This window comes from Lycium ferocissimum, chromosome 1 (assembly GCF_029784015.1).
Source record: "Lycium ferocissimum isolate CSIRO_LF1 chromosome 1, AGI_CSIRO_Lferr_CH_V1, whole genome shotgun sequence".
Classification (NCBI taxonomy): domain Eukaryota; kingdom Viridiplantae; phylum Streptophyta; class Magnoliopsida; order Solanales; family Solanaceae; genus Lycium; species Lycium ferocissimum.
In genome coordinates this window covers 25434324-25462252 of record NC_081342.1, presented here as the reverse complement: position 1 = coordinate 25462252, position 27929 = coordinate 25434324, and the positions used below count along the sequence as shown (strand labels likewise).

The 27929-nt window shown below is 38.3% G+C and overlaps 1 protein-coding gene across 6 annotated transcripts in view; it reads right to left on the bottom strand.

Annotated features, from left to right (window-relative positions):
- LOC132053101 (uncharacterized) overlaps nucleotides 1-27065 on the bottom strand; it is a 28099-nt gene extending 1034 nt beyond the window's left edge. The window contains exons 1-21 of one of the 6 annotated variants that reach the window (XM_059444972.1): nucleotides 26858-27065; nucleotides 11712-11854; nucleotides 11379-11477; nucleotides 11119-11270; nucleotides 9754-9826; nucleotides 9055-9177; nucleotides 8187-8295; nucleotides 7652-7731; nucleotides 7471-7552; nucleotides 5833-5919; nucleotides 5581-5756; nucleotides 5340-5456; nucleotides 5117-5206; nucleotides 4110-4163; nucleotides 3941-4015; nucleotides 3663-3734; nucleotides 3387-3490; nucleotides 1670-1739; nucleotides 920-990; nucleotides 492-604; nucleotides 88-324 (exon numbers count right to left, since the gene is read on the bottom strand). In XM_059444972.1, the coding sequence (XP_059300955.1) occupies nucleotides 88-324; nucleotides 492-604; nucleotides 920-990; nucleotides 1670-1739; nucleotides 3387-3490; nucleotides 3663-3734; nucleotides 3941-4015; nucleotides 4110-4163; nucleotides 5117-5206; nucleotides 5340-5456; nucleotides 5581-5756; nucleotides 5833-5919; nucleotides 7471-7552; nucleotides 7652-7731; nucleotides 8187-8295; nucleotides 9055-9177; nucleotides 9754-9826; nucleotides 11119-11270; nucleotides 11379-11477; nucleotides 11712-11854; nucleotides 26858-26930 (2200 nt within the window). In that variant the 5' untranslated portion in view covers nucleotides 26931-27065. Of the gene's footprint in view, nucleotides 1-87; nucleotides 331-491; nucleotides 605-919; nucleotides 991-1669; nucleotides 1740-3386; nucleotides 3491-3662; nucleotides 3735-3940; nucleotides 4016-4109; nucleotides 4164-5116; nucleotides 5207-5339; nucleotides 5457-5580; nucleotides 5757-5832; nucleotides 5920-7470; nucleotides 7553-7651; nucleotides 7732-8186; nucleotides 8296-9054; nucleotides 9178-9753; nucleotides 9827-11118; nucleotides 11271-11378; nucleotides 11478-11633; nucleotides 12882-26220; nucleotides 26507-26857 lie in introns of those variants that run through there. The other 5 variants (XM_059444948.1, XM_059444964.1, XM_059444956.1 and 2 more) reach the window with 5 other exon arrangements.
- Between the last annotated feature and the right edge of the window lie 864 nt (nucleotides 27066-27929).

Below are 27929 nucleotides of genomic sequence, written 5' to 3'. Positions count from 1 at the left end.
ACACGAACGAATGAATTGCAATTTCCCTAGAGATGTATATATTGGATGGGAGCTTTTGCTTACACTCGAATTTACCAGGCATTCTACCTTGTGGTTTTGGTTGAGAGACAGAACGTCTTTGAGCGGCTTGAATATTTTCCGGAGAAGGAGATGGTTTTGGCTCTTCTATGTCATCCCAACCATCTTTGTCACTGCCATGACCCTCATGAATTCCATTTTCAAGTTCTCCCCAGCCATCAGTTGATGTTGGGGATACTGGTACTGGATGATCTGCAACATCTGCTCCTCCAGAACTTATATGGACCGGTGTTATACTCGAACTATCTGCAACTACGTGATTTGAAGAAACCAATATCAATAGCAAATCCAGAGACAAAAGCATCCTCATAAGCATTAAACTCATTTTTGGAAAAAGCAATGTGACAATAATCTCTGTTATCCACTAAGGGCGGTAGCATAATGCAGAGGAAACAAATTGGTAAGAGGCATACTTGAGCTAGCACCGGAGACTGCAGAAGTAAGAAGCACACTAGAAATAACTGGAGTATTGGAACTCTGTTCAGGGGATTTGCCTCCTTTAAGAGTCAGGGAGCTCATAGCCCAACTGCATCAAAGCAATAAAGCATACTATTGAAGAAGAAAGAAATTGCAAACTGTCTAGTGGAAAAGGAAAACCGCACAGCTATGTAACCATCACATTGAACATGCTTCAATAAAATTTCATTATATTGTCATTCCAGTATTAATTCCTCAATTAAAAAAAACTCTGATGCACACAATCAACGCCCTGCAAATTGCCATAATCTCAGGAAAATACTGGAAATACAAGTTATGAGAATCTTTCTGCTACTTGCCAAATCAGTTATGGTGGTTAAACGTTGAAATAGCAGCAAAATAACTCATAAGACCAGAAGTATACCCAAGCAGACCCGCATTTCCAGGAATTGATGAACTTCCCATGCTTGTAGTGCTGGTATCTCCGGTGCTTGGCTGTATATGGCCAAAACAAAAAAATTGCATGCTCAGTGGAAGAGAGGAAGAGAAAGAGATTCACATATAAGTGAAAATGCAACACAGAATCAGTGACGGGGCACTGATAGGAGGAGAAAATGACTACCACGAAAAGAACAAAATTCATACATATATAGTCATGTAAGCAGGTAATATAGTTCATGATAGTCAACTTAACAGCAGAAATATATGTTGGATTTTAGCCAAAAAGCTTATTGATGTGGTAAAAGGTCAAGAGTTCAAGAGAAATAAACTAACATGAACACCTAAGTTGAACGCATGTGAACAAACTCGGAAAATGTTCAAGCTGAAGGCAGCTTAAATTCAAAGTTTATCCAGGTAAAACCAGAAAAGCTCCCATAAATGGCAGAACTATACTTCCCCCTGAGCAGTTTATGATCGCATGGATTAACAAGAAGAAGAAATTGTTGCTCTTCCGGATAAAAACAAGGGGAATCTATGCCTGCTTAGCAGTTCAGGACTTCAAAGGGGGAAAAGACCCTTTTTTGGCCCTTTATGTGGTTATGCCAAAGTTACCCCCCAAGGCAATACCATCTATTGATCTCTCATCAGAGCTTCAGGGAAAGAAAGCTTTTAAACTCAAGATTATTGTTAGGAAAACATGTGCGCATAAACAAAAATCAAGAAGAATATATACCTTATCATGGTGCTCCTTGACTATTTGCAAAAATTGGTCAACCGCTTGGAATGCTTCTGACCGAACATCACTGTTTCATGGAAAAGGGAGCAGTGAAAACAGGAGTATATGTGCAGACATACACAGAAACAGTTGTCCGAATGTTCAGAATAAGTGATTCGCTCAAACACAACAAAAGTTCAGAAAGTAAGATCTAGTAAATAAACATCAAATAATCTTCCATGCCATCTGGGCAGATCAAATAAATATTCCACACAAATACTACCTCCTCCCAATTTATAAACACTTCCGATTCTGCGATATTCCAAAAATGTTGACAGCATTCCATCGATTAAATTCTTTTTAGAATTCAAATTAATTTAACTCTTGAACTAGTTACCTTCAAATGTAATGTTTTTTCGATCAAATTAACTTTTCAATCATTATCCTAATAGCCTTTAACTACCACTAATATAATACAGAAGTCAAAACTAATGGAACAGAGGGAGTAGAAAAAATGGAAGATTTTTTGGAGTACCACATATGAAGTTTCTCTAGATTCAGTTTTGCTTTGGCACTAGCACAGTAGCACAAGCTAGAGGCTTCACAAACTAAACAAATCTAAACTTCCCTTCTGATAACAACAAAACCGTTGTTCCACGCTTCCAGCTTCAGAACTTGGTGGATAATACACCGGCTCCTCTAACTGCAAATGTCTAATTTTCTTAAAGTTTTACCAATACAGCAACGTCTAGACAGACAAAAAGCACATAATCGTGCCACTAATTTAGATTGGAGAACTGACAAAATCAGCCTAAAGCTTAAGCATCCACAAAAGGATACAAGCAATTACAGCAATCCAATACCAACAAGCCTAAACGAAGGACTTCCACGAGCACATACCAAAACTGAATACAAACCACAGAAACACATCCACGGAGTTCAAGTTTAGGCATATATAATAACTTCTAGCATTACAATCACTAATTAATAGCAAGTAATGCCAATAGAGAAGAGAGCCAGGTATCATTGCCATTTTAAACTGCTAGCTAGCTTACATTCCTAAAAAGTTTTAAGCATCAACCAAATATTCTTAAGCAGCACCACAAAGTAAATATTACAACTTGCAAGTTGTATATCAGTATTTTTATTATTACTCTCCTACTATCTTATTCGTCGGTTTTAGTATCACCTGTTGTTTCCTTTGCTTCAGTTATCATATTATTTGTTGTTGCTACTGTTCTCTTCTCCATTGTTTCAGTATGGCTTCTTCACTACTGTAGTTGCTTTGCATAATTGATTTTTGATATGCGTTACTTGAGCCGAGGGTCTAGAGGAAACAACCTCTCTACTTTCACAAGGTAGAGCTAAGTCTTGCGTACACACCACCCTCCCAGGCCCCACTTGTAAGATTACACTGGGTATATGGTGGTTGTTGTTGTATTTAACTGCTTTTAAGCATAATTATGTTTTGATATATGAGAGCAACCTCTGACATCTTCTAAAAGAAAGAAGAAATCGTACTTGGACCCAGAAAAACAAATCTACTATCAGGATAAAGGGAAGAGCTTCTTCATAAGTATTTTTCCTTAATGATACGTGCTAAAATAATCTGGAAGAAAAGTTCTCAAGTATTGTACAATAAACAGATTGCTGATGAAAACAGAAATTTCCTGTTCCTTTGCGAAGGGCGAGGATTAAGAACACAGTAAATGTAACAACTAAAACAGAATAATACCTGTCTGGATCAATGGTCAGTACGACAATATTAGGTAAAATTCTAGTTGCAATCTCAGTCACGTCATAATAAGAACTGGTAGCACTCAGCGCCTTTACACCTGCCACAAAGAGTATTCATACCCATTAGTATGAAGAGAGGAAAATGAAGAATAGAAAAGGCAATCACGATTAAAGAAGTTCGCCACAATACCAACAAATGTTCTTATCGGAAAATATCAAATCAACAAGATTCATTCAACTAATCAGTATGAAGTCAAATGCAGAAAACATATGCTCCTCTAGCAAGTGGATATGTATCACGCAAGGCACGAACAGTGAACGCATTTATTTGAACTCTTTTCCTTGTCTACATACAAAAAGATCCATCAATTGCCATCTCTACAGAAAAGAGGCCTCAGAAAAACATTACAAAGGAACTATAATAAAATCTGTCCATTTTTACATATATAAGAAGTGTTATCAATATGAAGAAAGGCCCTTAGGTATTCGAAAAAGTCTATTCACTTATATGAATTCTGCACTTGTATGAGAATCAGAGGAGCAACTTCTTACCCCCTCATTGAGGTAACTGGCAATGTTTCCAAGCAATATGGTAGTGTTCGTTCTAATTTCTGGTTCTTCATCAACCTAGATGAACAACAAATAGAAGCACAAAAAACCGTGAATCACAGAAATTAGACGAGCACAAGAAAAATTTGTAATTTTGCACCTCAATGCATACCTGTAGCTTGGAGAGATACTTCAACAGAGACCCAGATATAGTGCGATGTGACAGCTGCAATGAAAATTGGAAGGAACAACATGAGTCCGGAAGATCCTAGGATATGACTAAGATGCAGCTGCTTAACGGGTAAAGCATGAAGATTTCAAGAACACCAATATATCCGTGTCAGATACCAGCTGACAGATCAGGTGTTGGACATGTTCCAGAAACACATTGACCAACTTCCAATATGTTTATGTTGTTACTGTCATTAGCATGTCTTTACAGATGACTTTTTCTTCAATGCAAGGACGACTTCGTATGTGATAAGTTTAGTTTTCTAAAAGATGGATACAAATTTAGAGAAGAAAGAAGCAAACATAAAAGATTGAAGAAGTGTGTAATGCAATGTTGATCTTTTATTATGCAACATGCATGTTATAAGCCGATATCACATCTATTACCAGAATTCATTTTTTTATCCAGAACTAATTGTAGTACACAGTCCAATAAGCATTCTCAAGACCATCAAATCTTGTTTTATTTGCGGTACTCCAGAAAGGTAGTGCTTTTTATTAATAATCAAGAAATCCCCGTGGGCCAGTGGTGCACGGTACGAAACTCAGTGGATAATGGACCCACCCCTTTACCCTTCTCCACTACAATACCAGGCTTGTCTAGGCAGCACCGAGGTTTGAACCCGTGACATGCGCTTAACCCCCACACACGTGATGAGCTCTCACCACTAGATCAAATCCCCAGGGGCATAGATAATGCTGCTAGATGACCAATTAAGGAAATGAAGATATTTAGAATGCCAGAATCAAGAATTACAAATTGCCCGGATCAAACTTCCATGAGGAAAGGGTCAAGTTATCAAGTAAATAAATGCTTCAGTTCAGGTACCCAGTTATATGTTAACCATTTAATTCTGACCCATGTGTAAAACTTATCCCACAAGTTGAAAAGTTACTGCCAATTTAAAAAAATAGAAAGTGCAGGGCCTAATTAGAGAATGCATATACCTTAGGAGCTAATACAAGCATAGATCTAAGCGTCAACTCCCGAAGAAATGCAGATGTGTCAGAGAACCCAGTAGCCACATGAGCATACACCTGATCATAAGTATTATCAGTCATTTCCACAATCCAAGTGCCAAGAGGCTTTTCGGTTCTTGGAAAAGTGCTTTGAGAAAAGTAATTGTGTGCTCGAAATGTAGCGGAAAAGATGCATTCATTAGCCCCATACCTGCTCATCGACAATTTGTGAAGATAACGACTCCCCGTACTGATCAATATTCTGCAGTAGACTGACTCGGATAGCGCGATCATTGGAGCCAAAGAGTTTTACAATGGTTGGCAGCACCTATATTAGAGGCATAGCATTGATATGTAAGTTAATGAAAACCCGATAGAAGATGTGATCATTTTGCTGGATGAATAAATTACTTCATATCAGGAAGAAACGGGAGAGATGAAAAGTGTTCAACCTTGAGACTGAACTCTTCATTTGAAAGCCAAGAACCCATTTTTAACAACGCCGTTAAAGCAGGTGCAGCAGCTGAACCAAATTCTAATGCAGAAGCTAGCAAAGGAAGCAACTGCAACAAACATTGTTTAATTTGCTTTGATTTCAGACATAAGTCGCACTGAACTGAAATGTATCCTGCTAGAAAAAATTCGGAATACCTTCTTTAGCACAATTTCACGAGGAAGTTGCTCCACTAGATTCGGAAGCTTACGGAAGAAAATGTCCTTTTCAACACTGTCTTTGAGATTAAGAATTTCCATGAACTGTATGGTCTCCAATAACTTATTTTGGAAATATTCTGCCAATGAATGATTAGCAACTTTAGAGAAGATCCATTCCAGCATGTGAATGACACATTAGAGAGAGAGGAGTAATGATAATACTTCAAGGAAGATACAAATAAAAAAAAAAAAAAAAGAAACAAGACTTGAGATAAACCCAGAGGGATAAATACAAAAGCATACAAGACGAGCAAAAGCAAATATTGTTCACATGCTGAACGAACAACTGAAGAACCAGCAAATTAAGAGGCATACATAGGCATAGCAAATATTTTTCTTTGATAACCAAATAGGCATAGAAAATATTGTGATGAATGAACAACTGAAGCACCAGCTGATGAAGAGGCATCACACAGGCATAAGCACCATAAGCTGAACTTAGGTAAGACAAGTCAAATAAAACTAATCTGATTCAGCTAGACTGAAGTCCAGAAAGAAATACAATAGAGTTCAGAGAATTATTTAAAAGAGAATAAGTAGGGTTCAGAGAAGAGATAAAGATACAAGGAGGAATAGAGAATACTTAGAAGGTAAGATGTACACACAGATCAGGAGAGATATGTATGCAAATGTGTAAGTTGAAATTCCACTTTCATTTAGCTATATCCACTGCCTATAAAGTTTTACAACGAAAAAACTCTGTGAGAAGGTCAATACGCTAAACCAAAATTGATGAGGCAAAAAAGGATTAGTTGATATGATTAACTTTGTTCATGATTGACATCAATTAAAGGTTAGGAGCATACCATGATTACCATATCATAAAATCTCCAAAACCACTCTTTAACCATGAAATCAACACAACAAATACGGTGGTGGAGGTAGGATCTTTGCCAAGGGGATTTAAAAAAAAAAAAAAAAATTTAAAAATGCCTAAAGCTAAAAAGATTAGAAACTGTGGTTAGTGGGAGTGATGTCCTCTGAGAAAAATTTGAACCTCCTTTACCAATGAGCTGAGCTTTTGGCTTGTGTTAAGGGGATTCAACATCTAATATATACACATAAAACAAAAATTTGACCATATACACAGCGTAATTTTCCGGCGGAGGGGGTCCGGATGAACCCCCTTCCTTCTGCCTAGATCCGCCCATGAAAAAATACGGCGGCTTCATGGGAGCTATGGGAAATAAGTTGACCTATTCTTCATAAGAAGTAGTGGAAGGCAGGAAGAAATAAAAAATCACAACAGACTGCAAATACTACATTCCACCTCCTGAAAACTTTGATTGACTGATCAAAGATAAGTGATCACCAGCTATTTGCCCATTTCTAGGACGAACAAACCCACTTCTGAGTCTCTAAATGGATAGCATCAACTCAGAAGCAAGACCAAACAAAGTACCGGACATATCTAGAGCTAACATCTACAGTTAGAAAGACTTAATCCAGACCAGCACAGCAATTATATTGCATGTACATATATCGATGCACTAGCAATCATCACATTCATTGGAAAAATAAGTTGACAATATAGCAAGTAAAAGTTAATGGAGATACCATGTAATCAGTTCAGAAAGCTAGAGAAGGAAATTTAAACAACAAACTCTAATCAAAATAGGGATAATTACCACCATTCTCCAGAAGTTTTGATGAATTCAATCTGCAAGCAGGTGTAGCACTTAAGAGACGTTGATAATCTGGAAGTAGAGACTGTGAGACAGGAACATAAGCCAATTGTGACCGGATACAAGAATATTACTAGAAGAGTCAAAAGAAAGCAAATAAACACCAGAAACTTAGCAGCAATACCTTTGGAATGGAAGCAGTATTGTGCACCTCCTCTGTTTTGCTTAATTTTGTACAAGAAAAGAGTTCGTAGATAAGACAGCCTAACAATACCCCAGGAGCAAAAGATTAGTTATTGGTGGAAGAAGAGAGAGAGAGAGACCCGTGCAGCATTACAAATACTTGCCAAACAAGCTCTGACATCCAAATATTGTGAACCCCCCCCCCCCCCCCCCCCCCCCAAAAAAAAAAAAAAAAAAACTCCAAAGAAAGAAGAAAAAAGACAAACTCAAAACGCATCACAACAATGATCTAAACTGGGTATGGAATTTAGTCATTAGCTAACAAAATGTTGATATTGTGAATGCTTTCTAGGTTGTCTACACAAAGGAAATGAGAAGGCCCATTGACAAGGCCACCAGAACAAACAATGTTCAAATGCCCAAATGTGAAACCTAATATAGAAACATAAAAAAGTTTTATTCTTATGATGATATCATTATTAAATTAAAAAGATATCCAACTTGCACTATCTGGAACCACAGATAACAAAACTAACCCAAACCCCAAGAATCTATGGCCCAAGGTGGAGATTTTCTGATTGACGTCCAGTCAGATTTGAGCAGCTCCGTGGGTTTGTACTGTGCACCAATAAGCCAATCATATTGCTGAAGACAAAAGGTAAAAAGCAAGTAAATAATAGATAAATAAATAAAGGCCAATCGCTGAGCTGAACTCGCAAACAGGAGAGGGAACAGCAATAACTTATCAGACACTGCAAAATAGATGATCCTGTGACAAATTGTATGAGATAGTAATGTAGTTCACACAGCAAAAACGAAACAATAGAAGAAGAAAAGAACAACCCAGCTATATATTTTGTTTATGAATAAGAAATCTCCGAGGGCCAGTTGACTTCCTTAGTTCCTTACGCACATAGTAAAGTTCTCTTTTGGATGTAGCTTTCCACCAGCATTTCCTTAATGCTGGTTTTTTCTTTGCTTTACATCTATAAAATACTTACTTTACCCATAAAGAAAATGAAATCCCCGAGGGCCAGTGGCTAAGTAACAGTTCAAGAAGGACAACTCAACTATTTTTTAAACACTAATATAGATAAGACCAAAAAAAAAAAAAAACACTCAATGTTACAGCACAATTTGATCAATAAAATCAATGTAACTGGAGAAAACTGCAAAATAAAGAGAAATTAGAATTCTTCGGCTAACAGGAAAATAGAAAAAGATATTCACATTTAAGGATAACTATCATTATGTACTTCACTTGAACAGAAGAGAGCAAGTAGCTAACAAGTGGCAGCGGCTAGAAAGATCCCTTTTATTCATTCAGAATTTAAATTGACATATTATGGTATGAAAACCTGAAAGAACTATTGTCCACTAATCCAATCCAGAATCAGAGTTTACCAGCATTGGTCCGACAAAAGACTCATTATTCCCATCAAACTCAGAAAGAACATCAAAGGCATGCAACTTCCAATCTACAGTTTGAGTAACGACAACACTAGCCAGGCAAACATTGCCATGAACCTGCAACAGTAAAGCACAATTCCAACAATCCATCAAACACAAGAGTAATCAGGTAGAGTTTGCTATAGTTGGGGGAATTTGGGTTTTGTCTATTTGGATAAAATCTACCCGAAATGGCCCGAGATGACAGGCTGTAGGAGACAGGAGACACCAAGGACCAAGGGTGGAGATCAGGATGATGATGGCTGAGCCAGCTTTTCACATTTGGTCTAAAGTCTACATTTTTTACAACTTCCCTTGAAAAAAAAAAAAAAAAAAAAATCTAGCTCCCAAAAATTTTCCTGTAAAGTTTCCTTTCCTCCAATTTCAGTACAAGCTGGCCTTTCCCAAAATCCAGGTTCTGCCATGTCCAAGAACTAAATTATGAAGCTCAAGGATACAACATATGCATCCAAACATCTTATCCACAAAGCTCAGCAGTTCAATCATTTCAATTTTCAGATGCATCAATAAACGTTTAGGAGCAATATCTTATTTAGCCAAATAGTCAAAACTTCCAAATCACTTCCACACAACCTAGCTAAGTGTGATCCTTCAACATGAAAAGAAAATCAATTCCATTAGATATTCACTTACAAGTTTACAGTCATTATTCAAGAAGCTCACAGCTTTGGCTATTCGATGCAATCCCCATGCGTAATATTCGTCTCTGCCACATAAGATGATGCATTAAACAGATGTTGTCAAAAGTAAACAGCATGTTGACGAGACATCGGAATTAAAATGATATCTTAGACGCCAAGGGATTTCCAAGATCATGATATCTTAGACGCCAAGGGATTTCCAAGATCAAAATATGAAGGCATAAGCACACACAAGCACACAACTAAATAGCCAACCAATCAATAGATTGTGTCTCTTACAGCTACTCCAACCAAAAGTGCCACAGTACCATGGTGATTAATAATATCCATTGAGATGAACGCTTCAAAATTGATTTGTTTCACAACATTTAACCTCAATGCACCAAAACTTCAAGAACTCAAACCAAAAGCACATTAAAGAGAAAATAACTTGTCTGATACGTTTACTTTTTATAACCGAGAACTTCCCTAGAGCCAATGGTGCAAGGTCCGAAACTTGGAGGATAATGAGTCTACCCCTCTACCCTTCTCCACTTAAATACCAAGCTCTTTGTCTAAGAAGGTTCGCACCCGTGAGGCGCGCTTAACCGATGCATCACCTTTTGTCCTCTTACCACTAGACCAACGCCCTGGGGAAGATACCCTTTTTTTAGTCTGAAGATACCTAATTCACTTAAACCAACTCTTTCAAGTTAAAAAAATGACAAACTACTTCTTTCCCTTTCCTTTCGGCTTTCGCATCAATGAGTTAAGTTTGTGGACCCAAATCTTATCCACTCCCACTCACTAGCATCCTTAAATCGAATAAAAATCCAGTACGATATTTTTGAACACCAAAACAAAAGGAACTTTTTTTTTTTTTTTTTTTGAAAAGGTAAAAGTTTATAAATAAGGTACTAACATGGTACAGGAAAGTACAAAGAAAACATCCCAGAACAAACAAACACACCTTGCAGCCCTCCTAACAAATCCAGGAAATCAGAACTTTTAGCACTTTTAAAATTGTTTGACAAACAATTCAGTGGGTCAACATCTCAACAATTTTTTTTCCTGTGGATCTACATCTCAACCGTTCTTTTGCATGGAAAATGTAACCTCGGTCAAAGAGAAGAAGCATCAACTTTTCAGGAAATTATCGCTAGATACATGATCGTCGGTCTACATTCCTCATGAATCTGAGCTAGATGCCAAATGAAAGATTATAGGTTCCATTTATAGGCAATAAGCATGTAGCATCATATATTCTGATAAATTGCTGTCATGGAACTACCATATGTCCCCCTATCATTGAAACACCGAGAGTGAAGCTCTCAAGCATCTGAATTGTAGAATGAAAAGAAATAAAGTGCATTCATACCTCTGGGTACCTTTTAATCCTAATTCCTTGAGCTTCTCCGAGAGTGGCATGACAGGTTCAGTAACAATATAGATTGTAACCTTAGTAGTAGAACCATCAAAAGTTTCTGCTTCGGTGCTGTAAAGAAATGACAAAATGTTTGGATGTCTAACCTGAAAAAGAAAAACGACTGGCATTTAGAAGAACTCTGATGAAAAGGAGAAAAGAGTACTCCAAATACAAGACAATGCAAAGTCGCATTATGCTCCCAATCAGCTTACAGTGCGAAGTCGCTTGACACCATTTCGACCAGCAGCTAAATGTCCATCGTTTGCATTACTCCCCGTAAGCGCAAATATTGAGACAGGAGTGCCATCATCCTGTTAAAAAGGAGAAGATAAATTTTCCTATTTTTTTTTTTTTGTTGTTGTTGAACAGGTAACAACTTTGTATTATAGACCAGTACTTAGGTAGTACTGAAAACCCCTTTACAAAAGAAAAAGAAAACTAAGAAGCTAAGAAAGTAAAATCCTAACATGAGTCAAGAACGTCTAGGATTGATTCTGCATCTACAGATGGATTCTTTGTACACCAAAAACAAAATAGCAACATACAGTCTTGCTTGATCTTCTGTAGAGTGCTACTTCTATCCTCAACCCATCTGGAGTTCCTTTCTTTCCAGATGGTCCACCATATGCAAGCTGGAATGATCCTCCAGTAGCTTCTATTCCTTGCCCCAATCCTAGCCTCCTCCCAGCTAGAAAGAGTGTCAACCAGTGTTATCAAAAGCGAAAAGCGCAAAAGAGCTCTAAGGTCAGCTGGGGCTTTAAGTGCAAAGCGCAAATAAAGTGTGGTCTTTAATGAAAAATAAAAGCGCAATGGTGCAAAAATACAAATATATATATATAGTCCAAGATTAATAATAATAAGCATGAATAACAAATATATGGACAAAGAAATTGTAAAAATATTACGATAAAGTGAAATATCAATCATCTAGTGTCACCTCCTCAAGAGAGGCTCACTGGCTAGAAAAAGTATGTTTTAGAGCCTTGATGACGACACTGAAGCGCACATAAAGCGAGGCGAAGCGCTCAACATGTTTTGAGCCTCGCTTCAGAGCTTAAGCGCGCCTTTGATAACACTGGTGTCAACAATTTTGCTAGGCATTGTCCAACATATGCCTCTGAGATTGATAAAAGTCTTCCATAGCTGGTCAGTAATTCTGCAATGTAAAGATAGATGTCCTACTGTCTCCGCTGCTTCCCCACATAAGCAACAATTTGAAACTAAGATAATCCTTCTCTTTCTCAGGTTTTCATGTGTCAAAACAGCTTCTTTGGCTAGCAACCATGTAAAGCATGCAACCTTAAGAGGTATCTTAACTTTCCAAATTTGTCTCCTTGGCTAGTTAGAGCTTTGTGGCTCAGTCATATTCATGATCTTATAGCCTGAACTCATTTTGTAGTGCCCCTTGTTATGCCAAGTCCACCACAAACAGTCCACCCCATCCTTCAGCCCTAGGAAAGACTCCAAATGTTTATAAAGCTCAACTAGTCTAGGTATTTCCCAGTCATTCAACATTCTTCTTAAGATCAACTGCCAACATTGAGGTGACCACATTTCAGCCACTGTTTTGTTCTGATGTTGTGCCAGAGCAAACATACCAGGAAATAGCTCCTCCAAACTTCTGTTTCCCAGCCACCTATCCTTCCAGAAAATTGTTTTGTTGTCATTATATACTCTGATAACAGAGTGGCTCTTTAAAAGAGGCCACCATGCTCTGATTGTGTTACACCCCGTAAGAGTCCGTGCTACTTGACTTAAGACAAAATGAACGAGTTAAGAAAGTTCAAGGAAAGTTAATCGAGTTAGTAAGAATATCGTTATATATATATGGTTGCCTTAAGTATCCCGAGGTGATATGGCAACCTAAAGGATTTGAAATCGTGTTATGAGTACGTATACGAGGCAATGTGAGTGCCCTTTTAAAGTATTTGAGATTATTAGTAATGATATAGAAGATGGACAAAAGATATGAATATACTTTTGCGATTGGAGTTTCGTCGAAGCTTTGTGAGTTCTCTAGTTATGTTTAAGGTTATTGTGATTCTCCGAACCCTTCGAGACACGTGTATGGATTGTTATGGATGTATATGAGTGTGTATATATATGTATAAGAGGTTACATGAGGGTTGGAAGAGGATTAGAAGTTAAACGAATCTAAACGAAATGAATCGGAACAACTTCAGTAAAATCTCGGACCAGATTTTTAGCCCATATTGTTGGAGGCATATCTCCTAGTATATGAGGAGTTTTAAGGTGTTTCAAAAGCCTAAAATGAAGTTCATCGAGTCTAGTTTCCAACGCAACAAACCGCTCGTCAAAATGATATCGGGATAAGGAGTTATGGACGATGCAAGTTGGGCTGGCGGGGCAGCAAGTTGAGACCCGATCCAAGCATTTACATTTCGGCCCATTAACGTTAATATATATGGAAAATTCAGTTGAGGGCTGGTCATTTGCATCTAGGAGCTTCCAAGAATATTAGAGAGAGAGGGAGAGAGCTTCTAGGCTACGAGAGCCATTTTGATCAAAATCCGAGCCCCGAATCCCGAAGCTCATGGAAGAAAAGCGTTGTACGTTGCGTTGCCTTCAGTTTGAGCTAAAAATCAGCCAAAAAGAAGAGTGTTGACGTGGTTGCTGCATACTTAAGGTAAGATTAAGGTCCCTTTTTCATTGTTAATAAGTTTATTTAGAGTTTTAACGGATTAGAACGGAGAAAATAGCGTTATAAACTCGTTTGTTGTTTTGTTGAGATTTATGGATCGGGGGTTGTTTTAGTTGAATTAAATGGATGGGATTAGCTGAGTTATGATGTATAATAATGGTTGGTATTGTTGTTGATGTTGTTGATGATATTTTGGGGCTGTTTGGTATGATTTTTGTGGCTGTTTTGTGATGATATTTTGGGGCTGTTTGGTATGATTTTCGTGGCTGTGTGTGTTGTTGATATTGTTGTGATTATTTTGGATTGTTGGTGAGTTGGGACGGAGTAAGAAAAATAAGGGAAATGTTGCCGGATTTTCGTTAGATTGTTTGTTAGCTTACAATGAGTAGTAAAGAATGACTTTCATCTAATTGTGGCGTAATTATTGCCTTGTTATAGATTACAAACTTGGACGTAGATTTTAGACGAATAGACGCGCTTCAAGGTATGTAAAGCTATCCCTTCCTTCTTTTGGCATGAATTAGATAAACGAGCGAACGATGAACATACATAATTCCAAAGAATTCTAGTTCTCGGTGGTACTTGACATGATAGTTGTCTTTGATTCTCCACCGTTGGTTCATTCTAATTATTCTATTGAGTCTCAGATGATGATTTAATTTGTATATGGTTGCTCATGATATTCTACTCGTGCATGCTGTTAATATATCATTCACCGAGTCCCGGGCCGGGTATGTATTCGTGCACAGTTTCATTGCATTGTTCACCGAGTCCCTCACTGTAGAGGGCGGGTACGGTATATATATATGATTATTTCACGAGACCCTCACTGTAGGGGCCGGGCAAGATATATATGTATATGATTTCATTCACCGAGTCCCATAACGGGGCCGGGTACGGTATATTATATAGATATGCATAACTCTCATCACGTAAGGCACAGTATGCGGGGTATCTTTGATTATCATACTTGCCTCATCATCTTTTATTTAGTCATGATCTTCTTTATTGTATTTCATGCTTTATATATACTCGACATTTCTCGCACCCCCCTTTCTTCGGGGTGCGTTTCATGCCGCAGTACGGACACTCGCCTTGGTGATCCTCCACCTCAGGACTTCGCTCACTTTGTTTGGAGAGCTCCATTGTTCCGGAGTCTAAGTCATTTTGGTACGGATCCTTTGATATAGACTTATGCGTATCCGGGGCAATACGGCGGGGCCTATCCGTCATATTTCACTATTATACTCTTGGGGTCCGTAGACACGTGTGGGTTGTATATAGGTTTTGGGTCAACTATATCGATATGGTTCATTTTGGATATTCCGTATATAGTGGCGGCCTTGTCGACGCTTGCATATTATGTTATGTTTTGGTTAGCTGTGACTCCTCATGAGACAGGTTCATTATGATATATGACGTTATGAGTCTATAGCTTGCTTTTACAAATTTCCATATTGTCCTTAGTTTCAGTTTGACTATATCTAACAGGTTCGTATACGAGTGTCCAGCTCGGGCACTAGCCACGGCTCATCGGGTTGGGTCGTGACAAAAGTGGTATCGGAGCGGTTCGTCTCGGAGTGTACGGACCGTGTCTAGTAGAGTCTTGTTTATCGGTGTGTTGTGCACCTTTGTCACATAAACGAGGAAGCTACGGGACATTTAGGATGTTATCTTTCCTTGTCTTAGATCGTGCGATAGAGCCGAGTCTAGAAAGATCGCTTCGGGCCTCTTTCTGTAGGTAGGTGCGGACGGCGAGAGATGAAGAGATCGACCGAATAGTGGGGGTGCTAAGAAGGCCCGTAAGGTCATTCGGGACCCCGAGGCTCCGGGACCGAGCGGGGAGGGCCTCGGTTATTCAGTGGGCCCCGGTCCCTCGGAGGACCCGGCGATGATTCCTCCGAGTTTTTGACATCCGGGGAGGAGGGCCCCAGGGAGGGACAATTATGACACGGTCCGTCGAGTATTCGTGCGGGACACCGAGGAGGGGAGATCCCCAGGCGTGCCGGTTGCTCACATGCGAGCTACGTTAGACCGAGTACCCCCGGTGAAGTGTTACGGGATTACTCCGTCCCTATCACACGGCGGTCGGTACACCGGGGAGTTGCCGGTTATCTACGTTTCTCGGACTCGGATAAGAGAGAGATGATGAAGACGGATGAGCGGATGGTGGGTGAACGATGACGAGGAGCACGGCTTCGTTATAGATCACCGAGATCGGACTGAGACCCGATCGACTACGGGTATGTGAGACTTTGTTGAAATTTCCTATGTATGTGCATTTGCTATAGATTATTACCTAATAGCGACGGCGGAAATTCAAAGGGGCCGAAACGACAGTATTTATAAGTAACGGCGACAGTGTTTTTCGTCGCCGTGGGAAATTTTGAAATCTAGGATGGAAAGTAGTCGTACATACAATTGAAAGTTGGATATTGAGGATTGAAAAAGGCCGAGAGTGTAGTAATTGTGTAGTCGGAAGAATAAGAGATCCTTTCTACACTTCGGAGGAGATGCGTTACGAGAATGTTTTGGAATACGGTAGACCTTAACTTGCCCGAGATTAGGTGATGAAGGTCGTACGTGGAGTGGTACAATTATATTAGTACTAACACGCCGGATTTTATCGAGTTTCGAGTTAAGCGTCTTTGAGGTGAGAGAAATACTAGGATGGGTGACCTTCCTGGAAAGTGTATTAGAAATCCTACAAAGTCAGAGATAAGAGGCAAATGGGCAATTAGAGTAGCCTAAGGGGGAATTGGAGTATGCGGAGTGCTTGGGAGCTCTAAAAGATCGTGAAGAATTAGGCGGACTAGATCGACAAAGAGAAAAAAAGCGCATCACAGTTTTAGGATTAGGATAGGTTTGAAAAGTATTCGGATGTACTTGTGAGCAAGGCGTTAGAACATATATGCGTATGCGTATGATATCTTATATGTGGTTGTACCAACGGGTATGTATATCCCCGCAACCGACGTTACAAAGATATGGAAGGCATTAATCGAATAAGCTAACAAAGTTCAAGTGGCGAAAATGGTACAAATGTTACAAGGTAAGTTAATGTTATTCTTACTGCAGGTTAAAGTTAAAAAGTCCTAATGCAATAACATCGGGGAAAGGAAGAAAGTGAGTATATATAGGAAGAGAAGAGATTAGAATGTCTTGAGAAAAGAGGAGAGAAGTGAGAAATAAGGGTGAGTGAAGCTTCCAAGAGAAATGACGGGCAAAGCAAGTGGACAATTTGGATAAAATTTGGGAGTAGGTGTGTGAAAGAAATAGGGTATGATAGCACGGACGGGGAAATGTACGTACGGAGATTAGGAGAACAATGCGGTAAGTAGGATCGAAGGAAGTAACCACGAAGAGGAAGGGAAGTGAGGTAGAATAAACGGGTTCGATATGATGTTAGGATTCCTAGTTCTTGAGAAGCAATTGAGGAACTAAAGGCACGACCAGCGAGACATAATCACTTGGGAAGGGAGGAAGCCCTCCTAAAAGATGATTTGGAAATAAACGGATCTACTGACTCAAAAGGATATTCATGAACTTTAGGGTCAATGTTATAATATAAGGAAAGGAGGGAGAGCATTTAGGAGTAAAGTAACTAGAAATCTTTAACCCGGGGTACAAGGATGCTTTAACGATTTGGCTAAAACCGATCAATCGTCGATAAGAACGAGGATGATGGGACGACACAAACGATTAGAAAATTAATGGCATGGGACAAGAGTTCGGTAAAAGGCGAGAGATTCGGTCGTAGAATGAAATGTAAGAACATGTATGGAAGACAATTCGGCGGCGTAAGCGTCGGAAAGACGGATAAAGGCTCGATGAATGAAGCATGGAGAGAGTGTAAACTATAAGAATTTCAATGCTAAGAAGCAAGAAGTGGTAGGACACCAGGAAAACCTGATGTACGGCTGCAACACGAACACATAGTTAGGAAGAATTGCGAGTAAATGAGTTAAACGGTTAGAAGGAATAACAGAGGATGGAAGGGCATGGAATTGTGACGGAACAGTACGGTATAGACCTAGATGGAAGGAGAACTTAGGGCAAAAAGAGATTTTCAGTGTTAAAAGGGATTCGCACTCGTAACAAAACACTCCAAAGTTTCCTAACCCAGGAGTAAAAAATGACTAATGGAAATAGGCATTGTACAAGTAAAAGTTAAAACTATGAGGACTAAAGGAAGGAGAAGGTATCGAATGAAATAGTTAAAGGGAATTATATGGCCGCCGACAACAAAGGAGAAGGATAAGTGAATCGGTAGGCTTGCCCGGAAAACAAATTGAAATTATAAGGCAATAGTTATGTAAAAGATGCAACGATGCGATCATGAAACCGAATTTGTATGTGTGTGTACAAGTTGTAGTATCATAAAGAAAGATGAAGACTCGATGAAAGAAGAAAGGAAAAGGTGCACTTTGTGAGGATTTCATGTTAAGGACAAGAGGCGGTAATTGTAGAAGGACTATGAGCTATATTGCGATGCAAACGAGTAGTTAAGGACAATTATGGGACAAATGAGCTAAGATAATGAAAGGACGAGTCGTGGGAATGGATGGTGTTGAATATCAACTTTGATACGGTAGTATAGACATAAATAGAATTTAACCTAGACGGGATATTTTAAGGATATTAAGATAGTCGTGGAGAAAGACTAGGGCTAAAGGAGCATGGTATAGTCGGACGCTCATAAGGGGCTTAATGAATTCCCATGTCCCCGTTAATTCATTAACCTGTGGACTACTAGTCGTGAGAGGTAAGTGAAAAGACAAAAAAGAAAGGCGATAGGATTGTATCCGATATGTATAAAGCATTTTGATTTGACACAAGAACTCAACTAGCAAAAAGGAAAACAAGTTAAACCACGCGATGGGGAACTCTAAGCATTATATAGAATAGAGTGAGTCAAGGATTCTAAGGTCGGACGGATGACTATCAAAGAACGGTTAACACTCGAGAGGTTACGGTATATGAAAAACATCCTTTAAAAAAAAAGGGGGGGGGGGGGGGGGAGAACAAATTCGGTTCTAAGATGAGCTATAATATTCCGAAAGCTCGGAAAAGGAAATCTTAGCACTAGAAGAGATGAAAGTTTTAGCAAGAGGAATAAGTAAAGGGAGTTGATGATCTCCAAAGAAAGAGGAGATAGTGTGCCTATGAATAGCAAGACGACGTCTTTACCTAAGATTAGAAAGTACTCGCAAGTCATGGAGTCACAAGTGCATGGAATATCAAATGTGAGAGTATATGTTATAGAACCGTATAGACTATCGTCGTGATGTAATGGTCGGCAAAAATGGTGTAAGGACAACGATTAGGAGTCTAAGAAGAATCGGCTAATTTAAGTCTCAAATGATCACCGGTACGAGAGAATCAAGGACTTAAGAAGAAAAGCATACTCGTATCAAAAGGAAGTTATGATTAAGTAGGATTTTATCTTAGTTCCGTATTTATGAATTTATATTGCAATTATGCTAAAAACCGATGGCAGGAATCGTAGAAAAGTTCAGGTATGAATAGGATGATATTGTAAGCAATTAAAGAGCACGACCAAGGAACTAAAAAGAGATGATGTGGTAGGTACATAAGGTCGACGAGTACAAAAAGAGATGATCTAAAATAGCACGAAGCAAACGCAGAAGAGTGCCATACTTCGAACAAGGGAATTTATCTACTAGTAGAAAAATAAAGGAGCAAGGCAAAAGAGTACAATAATAAGAAAGGTTTCACAGACCTACAGAAGTCGTAGCAATCAAGTTAAGACCATCTTAATGGCATGTCCCCGGACAAGAATTGGATATCAATCACCACCGAGTACATATATAAGAATAATGATGATACGGAACTAACGAATGAGATCTATAAGAGAATCTGCTGATAAAAAAAGATTAACGAGCCCATAGTATAATAGGAAATTTAGAAATCGAACTAAAATGAGAAAACCATTTCAAGAACTAAATAAAAGTCAGTAGTTCGCAAGGTGCACAACATTCATGACGAATGCTCCATGCAAGGACGTTACACTCGTAAAGAGTCCGTGCTATACTTGACTTAAGACAAATGAACGAGTTAAGAAAGTTCAAGAAAGTTAATCGAGTTAGTAAGAATATCGTTTTATATATACGGTCAGCTTTAAGTATCCCGAGGTGATACGGCAACTCAAAGGATTTGAAATCGTGTTATGACTACGTATACGAGGAACAGTGTCTTTAAAGTATTCGAGATTATTAGTAATGTATGTAAGATGGACAAAAGATATGAATATACTTTTGCGATTGAGTTTCGTCGAAGCTTTGTGAGTTCTCTAGTTATGTTTAAGGTTATCATGTGATTATCGGACCCTTCAAGACACGTGTATGGATTGTTATGGATGTATATGAGTATGCATATATATGTATAAGAGGTTACGCGAGGGTTGGGAAGAGGATTAGAAGTTAAACGAATCTAAACGAAATGCATCGAACAACTTCAAGAAATCTCGGACCGCATTTTTAGCCCATATTGTGGAGGCATATCTCCTAGTATGTTTAAGAGGAGTTTTAAGTGCTTTCAAAAGCCTAAAATGAAGCTCATCGAGTCTAGTTTCCAACGCAACAAACCGCCGTCAAAATGATATCGGGATGGAGGTTATGGACGATGCAAGTTTGGGCTGGCGGGGCAGCAAGATGAGACCGATCCGTTACTTACATTTCGGCCCATTAGGTATATTTCGGCCCACTTAGGCCCATTAACGTTAATATATATGGAAAATTCATTTCCGAGGGCTCGGTCATTTGCATCTAGGGAGCTTCCAAGAATATTAGAGAGGGAGGGAGAGAGCTTCTAGGCTACGAGAGCCATTTTTGATCAAAATCCGAGCCCCGAATCCCGAAGCTCATGAAGAGAAAAGCGTTGTACGTTGCGTTGCCTTCAGTTTGAGCTAAAAATCAGCCAAAGAAGAGTGTTGACGTGGTTGCTGCATACTTAAGGTAAGATTAAGTCCTCTTTTTCATTGTTAATAAGTTTATTTAGAGTTTTAATCTGATTAGAACGGAGAAAATAGCGTTATAAACTCGTTTGTTTTGTCGAGATCGATGGATCGGGGGTTGTTTTAGTTGAATTAAATGGATGGGATTAGCTTTAGTTATGATGTATAATAATGGTTAGTGTTGTTGTTGATGTTGTTGATGATATTTTGGGGCTGTTTGGTATGATTTTTGTGGCTGTTTTGTGATGATATTTTGGGGCTGTTTGGTATGATTTTCGTGGCTGTGTGTGTTGATATTGTTGTGATTATTTTGGGTTGTTGGTGAGTTGGGACGGAGTAAGAAAAATAAGGGAAATGTTGCCGGATTTTTGTTAGATTGTTTGTTAGCTTACAATGAGTAGTAAAGAATGACTTTCATCTAATTGTGGCGTAATTATTGCCTTGTTATAGATTACAAACTTGGACGAGATTTTAGACGAATAGACGCGCTTCAAGGTATGTAAAGCTATCCCTTCCTTCTTTTTGGCATGAATTACATAAACGAGTCTTAACGATTTAACATACATAATTCCAAAGAATTAGTTCTCGCTGGTACTTGACATTTGATTCTCCGGTGTTGGTTCATTCTAATTATTCTATTAAGTCTCGTATTTATTGATTTAATTTGTATATGGTTGCAAGCCATGATATTCTACTCGTGCATTTTTAATATATCATTCACCCAGTCCCGGCCGCGTATGTATTCGTGCGGCTTCATTGCATTTTTCACCGAGTCCCTCACAGAGGGCCGGCACTCGTATATATATATATATATATATATATATATATATGATTATTTCACCGAGACCCTCACTGTAGGCTTGCACGGTATATTATATAGATACGCATAACTCTCATCACATGGCAATGTGTGCATTAGTATCTTTGATTATCATACTTGCCTCCCGTCATCTTTATTCGATCATGATCTCTTTATCGTATTTCATCTTTATATACCAAGCATTTCTCGTGCGACCCCTTTTTTTTTTTCGGGATCGCGTTTCATGCCCGCAGTACAGACACTCGCTCAAAGGTGATCCTCCACCTAGGACTTCGCTCGTGTTTGGGAGAGCTCCATTGTTCCCGGAGGCTAAGTCATTTGGTACAGATCCTTTAATATAGACTTATACATATCCAGTGGGTCGCGGGGCCCCGTCCCGTCATATTTCACTATTATACTCTTAGAGGTCTCGTAGACATGTGTGGGTTGTATATAGGGTTTTTTGGGGTCAACTATATCGATATGGTTCATTTTGGATATTCCCGTATATATTGGCGCCTTGCTCGCTTGCATATTTTGTTATGTTTTGGTTAGTGACTCCTCGAGATAGGTTCATTATGATATATGACGTTATGAGTCTATAGCTTGCTTTACAAATTTCCATATTGTCCTTAGTTTCGGTTTGACTATATCTAACAGGTTCGTATACGAGTGTCCAGCTCGGGCACTAGCCATGGCTCATCGGGTTGGGTCGTGACAGATTGATCTCCACACAGTTACACCATATGGGTTATTGACTGCTTAGTAGCCCAAAAACCCAGCTCCCCATACTTCAATTTGATCACTTTTCCCCAAAAAGAATGCGAGTCTTGAGCATACCTCCACAACCACTTCAATTTTAAAACCTTACTTTGATTCTCCAAATTTTTTATACCAAGACCACCTTGTTTTTTTATTACTGATCAGAACTTTCCACTTAACCAAATGATAACCTTTTTTTTCCTTGTTTCCTTGCCAGAAGAAAGACCTTCTGAGCTTGTCCAGTCTTTGGACTACATTTGAGGGGATAGGAAATAAGGATAACATATATGTTAGAAGAGCATCAAGAACTGCATTGATAAGAGTGAGCCTGCCTCCCAAAGACAAATATTGTGCTTTCCATCTAGACAACTTCTTCTCACACTTTTCCAGAACTGCATCCCAAATGTTCTTTGACCTTGATTTAGCATCCAATGGCATCCCAAGATAGACAGTGGGGTAAAGAACCTACTTCACCTCCCGAGATTGTGGCCAGAAGCTCTATATTAGGGACTGAATTGATGGGATATATATGGCTTTTCCCCCAATTGATGTGAAGCCCTGAGATGCCTTCAAAGAGTACCAGAATTACTCTCAAACATTTTAGCTGTCCTCATTTGCATCACAAAAAATCAGAGTGTCATCTGCATATTGGAGATGAGTCACCTCCAAACTCCTCTCATTGTTTATGGAGACCTATTTGCATGCACGAAAGGATGACACTCCTTTTTTTTCTTCTTATTTTGGGTTAAGGAAAGGATGAAAATTATATGAAAACAGTACAAACCTTTGCTAAGTATCTGGGTATACAAGGTAAACTAAGCATTTTTTTTTATAAGGTAAATTTTATTAAAATGTACCAAGATGATACATAATTACAACAAAAACAGCCCTTGCTATACCAGGGAAGCTACAAACCCCCTATCTCCTCTAGGAAATTCATATATTGCTCCATATTTTCCATAACTTGTCTTTTACACCAAAAGTACAAATTTAATAAGCATCTATTCTTAATCCTGGATATGTGCTGCCTGTTTCCTTCAAAGCAAATCCTGTTCCTTTCCAGCCATATTGTCCAGAACACACACAGAGGAATTGTTCTCCAAACCAGCTTTTGAGCTTTACCCATCCCTCGGTGTTGCCACGAATCCAACAGGCTCTTCACACTGGAAGGCATTGCCCACTTGACACCATGGAAATTTAGAACGAGCTCCTAGCACTGTCTCGCCACTTTGCAATGAATGAACAGATGATTGACTGTTTCTGCCTCTTCTTCACACATGTAGCACCTATTACAAAGAGTGATTCCTTTCTTCTGCAAGTTCTCCTGAGTTAAACAAGCTTCCCTTGGTGCAATCCAACCAAAACAAGCTACTTTAATAGGTGCTCTTGATTTCCATATCTCTTTCCACGGCCAATCGGATTGATAGCACCCCTGTTGATTTTGTAGCAGCTTGTAACAACTATTAACTGTAAATATACCATCATTGTTTGTTGTCCAGATTAAAGAGTCTCTCTCATCTTCTTCCAGACGAACAGTGTCCACCAATTGCAACAATTGAGCAAAATCATTAACTTCCCGCCAACCAGTGCTTGAGTAGAATTCTGATACACTTCCACTCTTGTCTGTGGAGCAGTTATACAGAGAAGGAAATTTTGATCCAAGGGAAATTTTGATCCAAGGCTTTCACTTCCCAGCCATATATCTGACCAAAATTTAATATTATTACCATTCCCCAATTTCAGTTTCACAAATTGACTGTACTCACTCCATAACTTACTAATTGTGCTCCACACTCCCCCCTTTGAAGAAGACTGAACTCCACGAGGAGCCCATATGTCCTTCCTACCGTAAAAGTGTGGCTATATGCTGTCGCTCCATTGAGGTATTTAAGCAAAATGAATCTCACGAGTAACAATTAAATTACATAAGGAATTAGTTTTTATGGCTAGTAACAACCATTGATCCGTACAGATTTATAGCCTGTTTGGCTAAGCTTTTGGAAGCCAAAAGTGCCTTTTTTTTTTCTTTCAGAAAGTGCTTATTTTAGAAAGTTACGGTGTTTGGCCAAGCTTTTAGAGGACAGATGAGTGCTTTTCAGTAGTAGTAGAAGCTCTTTTTCAAAAGCTAAAATAAGTAGCTTCCAACCCCCCCCCCCCCCCGGCCGAAGCCCTTGTCAAAATTGGTCAAGCGCAAAGTACTGCTCTATATTGACGGAAGTACTTCTCAGATTGATTAGTCAAACACAAACTGAAAGAAATTCGAAAGGCACTTCTAACAAAAAGTAGTTTTCAAAATAGGCAGGTTTTTTGAAACTTGGCCAAATAGGCGATGTAAAAGTAGAACCCATTGGAAGTGACTTTAAAAAAAATAGAACACATTAGAAGCAAAAGATTCACATAGGCAATATCAACGGATTGAGATTAGGGCTAAATCATGTTGGTATCCTTTCTCTCGATCCACTTTTTGTTAGGATTAGTTTGAGTCTGTTAAAGACTGCGTGCCAATAGAAGATGAAGAACAGAAACTCTACTAATAGAGAAACCTAAACTATTACATATTGGAATGAAATGGTTACAAATCGGGGCAGAATGGATAGTGAGGATTCATATGTCCAATCCCGATAAGCTTGGGGTTTAGGCAAAGTTGTTATAAATCAACAAGGATTGTGTTGCATAAACACCCCTTCTTATGAAGCTCACTCATTAAGTGGTTATTGTTCGGCTCTTCTCTCTCTTTTTGCTCTTTTACCTTATCTGAAAGGAACAGGGGAAGAGACTGATGTGTTTGATCCAAAGAATTTCATAAGAATAATATCATCCACATTTTTTAGTTGAAACTTTTTTTGTAAATATGCAAGGCCATAGACAAAACAAAAAAACTGAGAATTGTTGTAGTAAGAAATGATAGACTGATAGTCAGCCAGGCCAGCAACAGCATAGATTATTTTTAAACAGTATCAAATTTCATTTCCGAATAAAATACTTTATTCATGGACTAAGTATCTTTACAGTAATGGAACATCTGTTAGCTGGATCCTAGTCGTGGATAAAATCAAGAAAAAGAAAATGCAGGTAGACCGAATGATTAAGAATGATTTTTCCATGCACACGCAGACTGCATGCCTCGCTTCAGGCATAAAATTACAAAACAAAAAAAGTTGGAGATTCTAAAGGCCACTTTATAAAGCCTCTCTTGTATTGTCCTATAAAAAACTAGAAGAGAATATTTACAAAAACTACACGCGAGAATATTTCAAGACCATGACAACAACAATTAAGAGCCCGTTTGGATTGGCTTATAGCTTAAAGCTGTTTGCAGCTTATAAGCTGAAAAAAATAAGTTGGGGTAGTCCAACTTATTTTTTTTTTGGCTTATAAAATGCTGTTTTCACATAAGCTGTTTTTAGATAAACTAAGTTAAATGGGTCCCAATTATTTTTTTGAGCTTATTTTAAGACAAAATGACTTTAAAACGGCCAATAAACACTCAAAAAAAAAGCTGAAAACAGCTTATAAGCCAATCCAAACGGGCTCTTAGTAACTAAATCAGTGATCATCAACAACTCATTCTGTCCCATTGAATTGATCTGAGCATCAAAATTCAAGAAAAATGTGGGGAGGTAAGATTATTGAATAAGAAACAAAACTATATATTTTTAACTCAGTCAGTGAAGGGAAAAGCGCAAAAAAGCTCCAAGGTTGGTTGGGTTTTAAGCGCAAAGCTATCAAAATGAGAAGTTAGATAAGAGTAGAGGAGGAAAGCATTAAGATAAGGCATAATTGAGTAGAGAAAAGTAGCCTTGGAGGTTCCACGGTAATGAACCCAAGATCCCCAAGCAGAGGAATAAGGTTCACAGATGTTGTAAGGGAGATCCTTGAGTCCAGTACCAGATCCACCAACAACTTCTTTCAAAAACCTAAACATCCCTCTAACTGCACACCCAACTCCGAACAAGGAAAGAGGGAGACGGGGGAGCCAGGATTTTGTTTGTGCAGAAACTGAAATTTGATACTCCCTAGGCTTCAAAAACAGTATCCAGACCAAATAACAATAACTATTTAATTAGGAATTATTTAGCCAAATTAACTATTTTTACTAGAGAGTTAATATTTTTTTAAGAATTGTGCTTTTTTTTTCAGTGGGCAATCTTTTTTTACAGGAGGGAGTACTAAAAAGAGTATATTACATTGTACCTAATTAAATAGGTATTAGATTTTGATCACATATCACTTAATAGGAGTAAATTTAAAAAAATAAAATTAATTTTTTATTAATATGATAAGCGAACACTCTTTTTTACCCAAAAAAAAATTAAGTGAACACTTTTTTTTATCAGGTGGGAGTATTTGATTATGTGCTCTGTGGGTCTGTGACAGCCCAGCCTTTGGTCACTCGTGTGATGCATCGTTAACGCAATCGGAGGGGGAAATTTGTAAATGCATGACTAGCAGAAAAAGAAATTAAAAGGAAAATCAAAGAAAATAAACTTACAATAGTAATTTTGATACTCCATTAACTTTCTTCCTAGATAAGAGGTCACGGTTACACAGCTGAAGCAGGGCATGTCTTCGTTGTCATGCCTGCTTCTCAGCTAAGGGTTATTTTCGGTATTCCTTGGTTTCAGCGCTCTAAGAATATTGTACCAATATCTCCTTCTAAACGTACGTCTGTGCAATTAGACAAGAAAACTAGTTCAATTCGGCTTAATTATTTCTGTTCCGCTGATTTTCTGCACCTCTGGGTCCTATTGGCTGTTCACATTATCTCTATGACTTCTCTTTGCATTTGTTTGAGTCCTTTAAACTTGTGGATCCCATCTACTGATTTTCGAAAAAAGATTTTAGACTCTTGACTGGTTTGGCTTTTACGATTTTGCATTTTTAATATATACAATTATATAAGTTACTCCAATAATATAGTAAGAAACGAAAAGAGCAATAACTTTGCAGAGAAATCATGATCTAAATTTAGGGCCCTTTTGCCATGAAAATTGTGTGTATTTGAAAAAAGTAATTTTTATTTTCAAAGTGAAAATGGTATTTAGAAATTAGAGTTGTTTTTAGCCATTATACAAATTGGAATTTTTTTAAAAAAAATTTGTGAGTGATATGGAGTGAAAAGGGTGAAAACAACTATTTGGTGTTTTTCAAATTCCGGAAAATTCCATAATTCAACTAGAAGTAGAATTACGGAATTTTATGAGCAAACATGATTTTCGGAATGCAACTCCGAAAAAAAACAAATATTTATGGCCTTGTGATTGGGCCCGTGCAAACTCTTAGTATAGGGATATGGCGGGGAAATACCAAGGAAATGAGATATTTTTCCTCTTACACTTTAAATAGAAGAAAATATCATTTTCAGATCTCTTATGATTAATTAGTGGAAGGGGCTAAATAATATGCCAAAAAAAAAAAATTAAGGGGGTAAATAATATAAAAAAATAAGTTCAAGGGGTTCAACGGATCCCGCATAGTTTAGATGTGTAGTTGGAAATTTTGCCATTTTTAGGGGTGTTTCGATGCCTTATCCTTAAATTATACGTGGCACTCATGTATCTTGA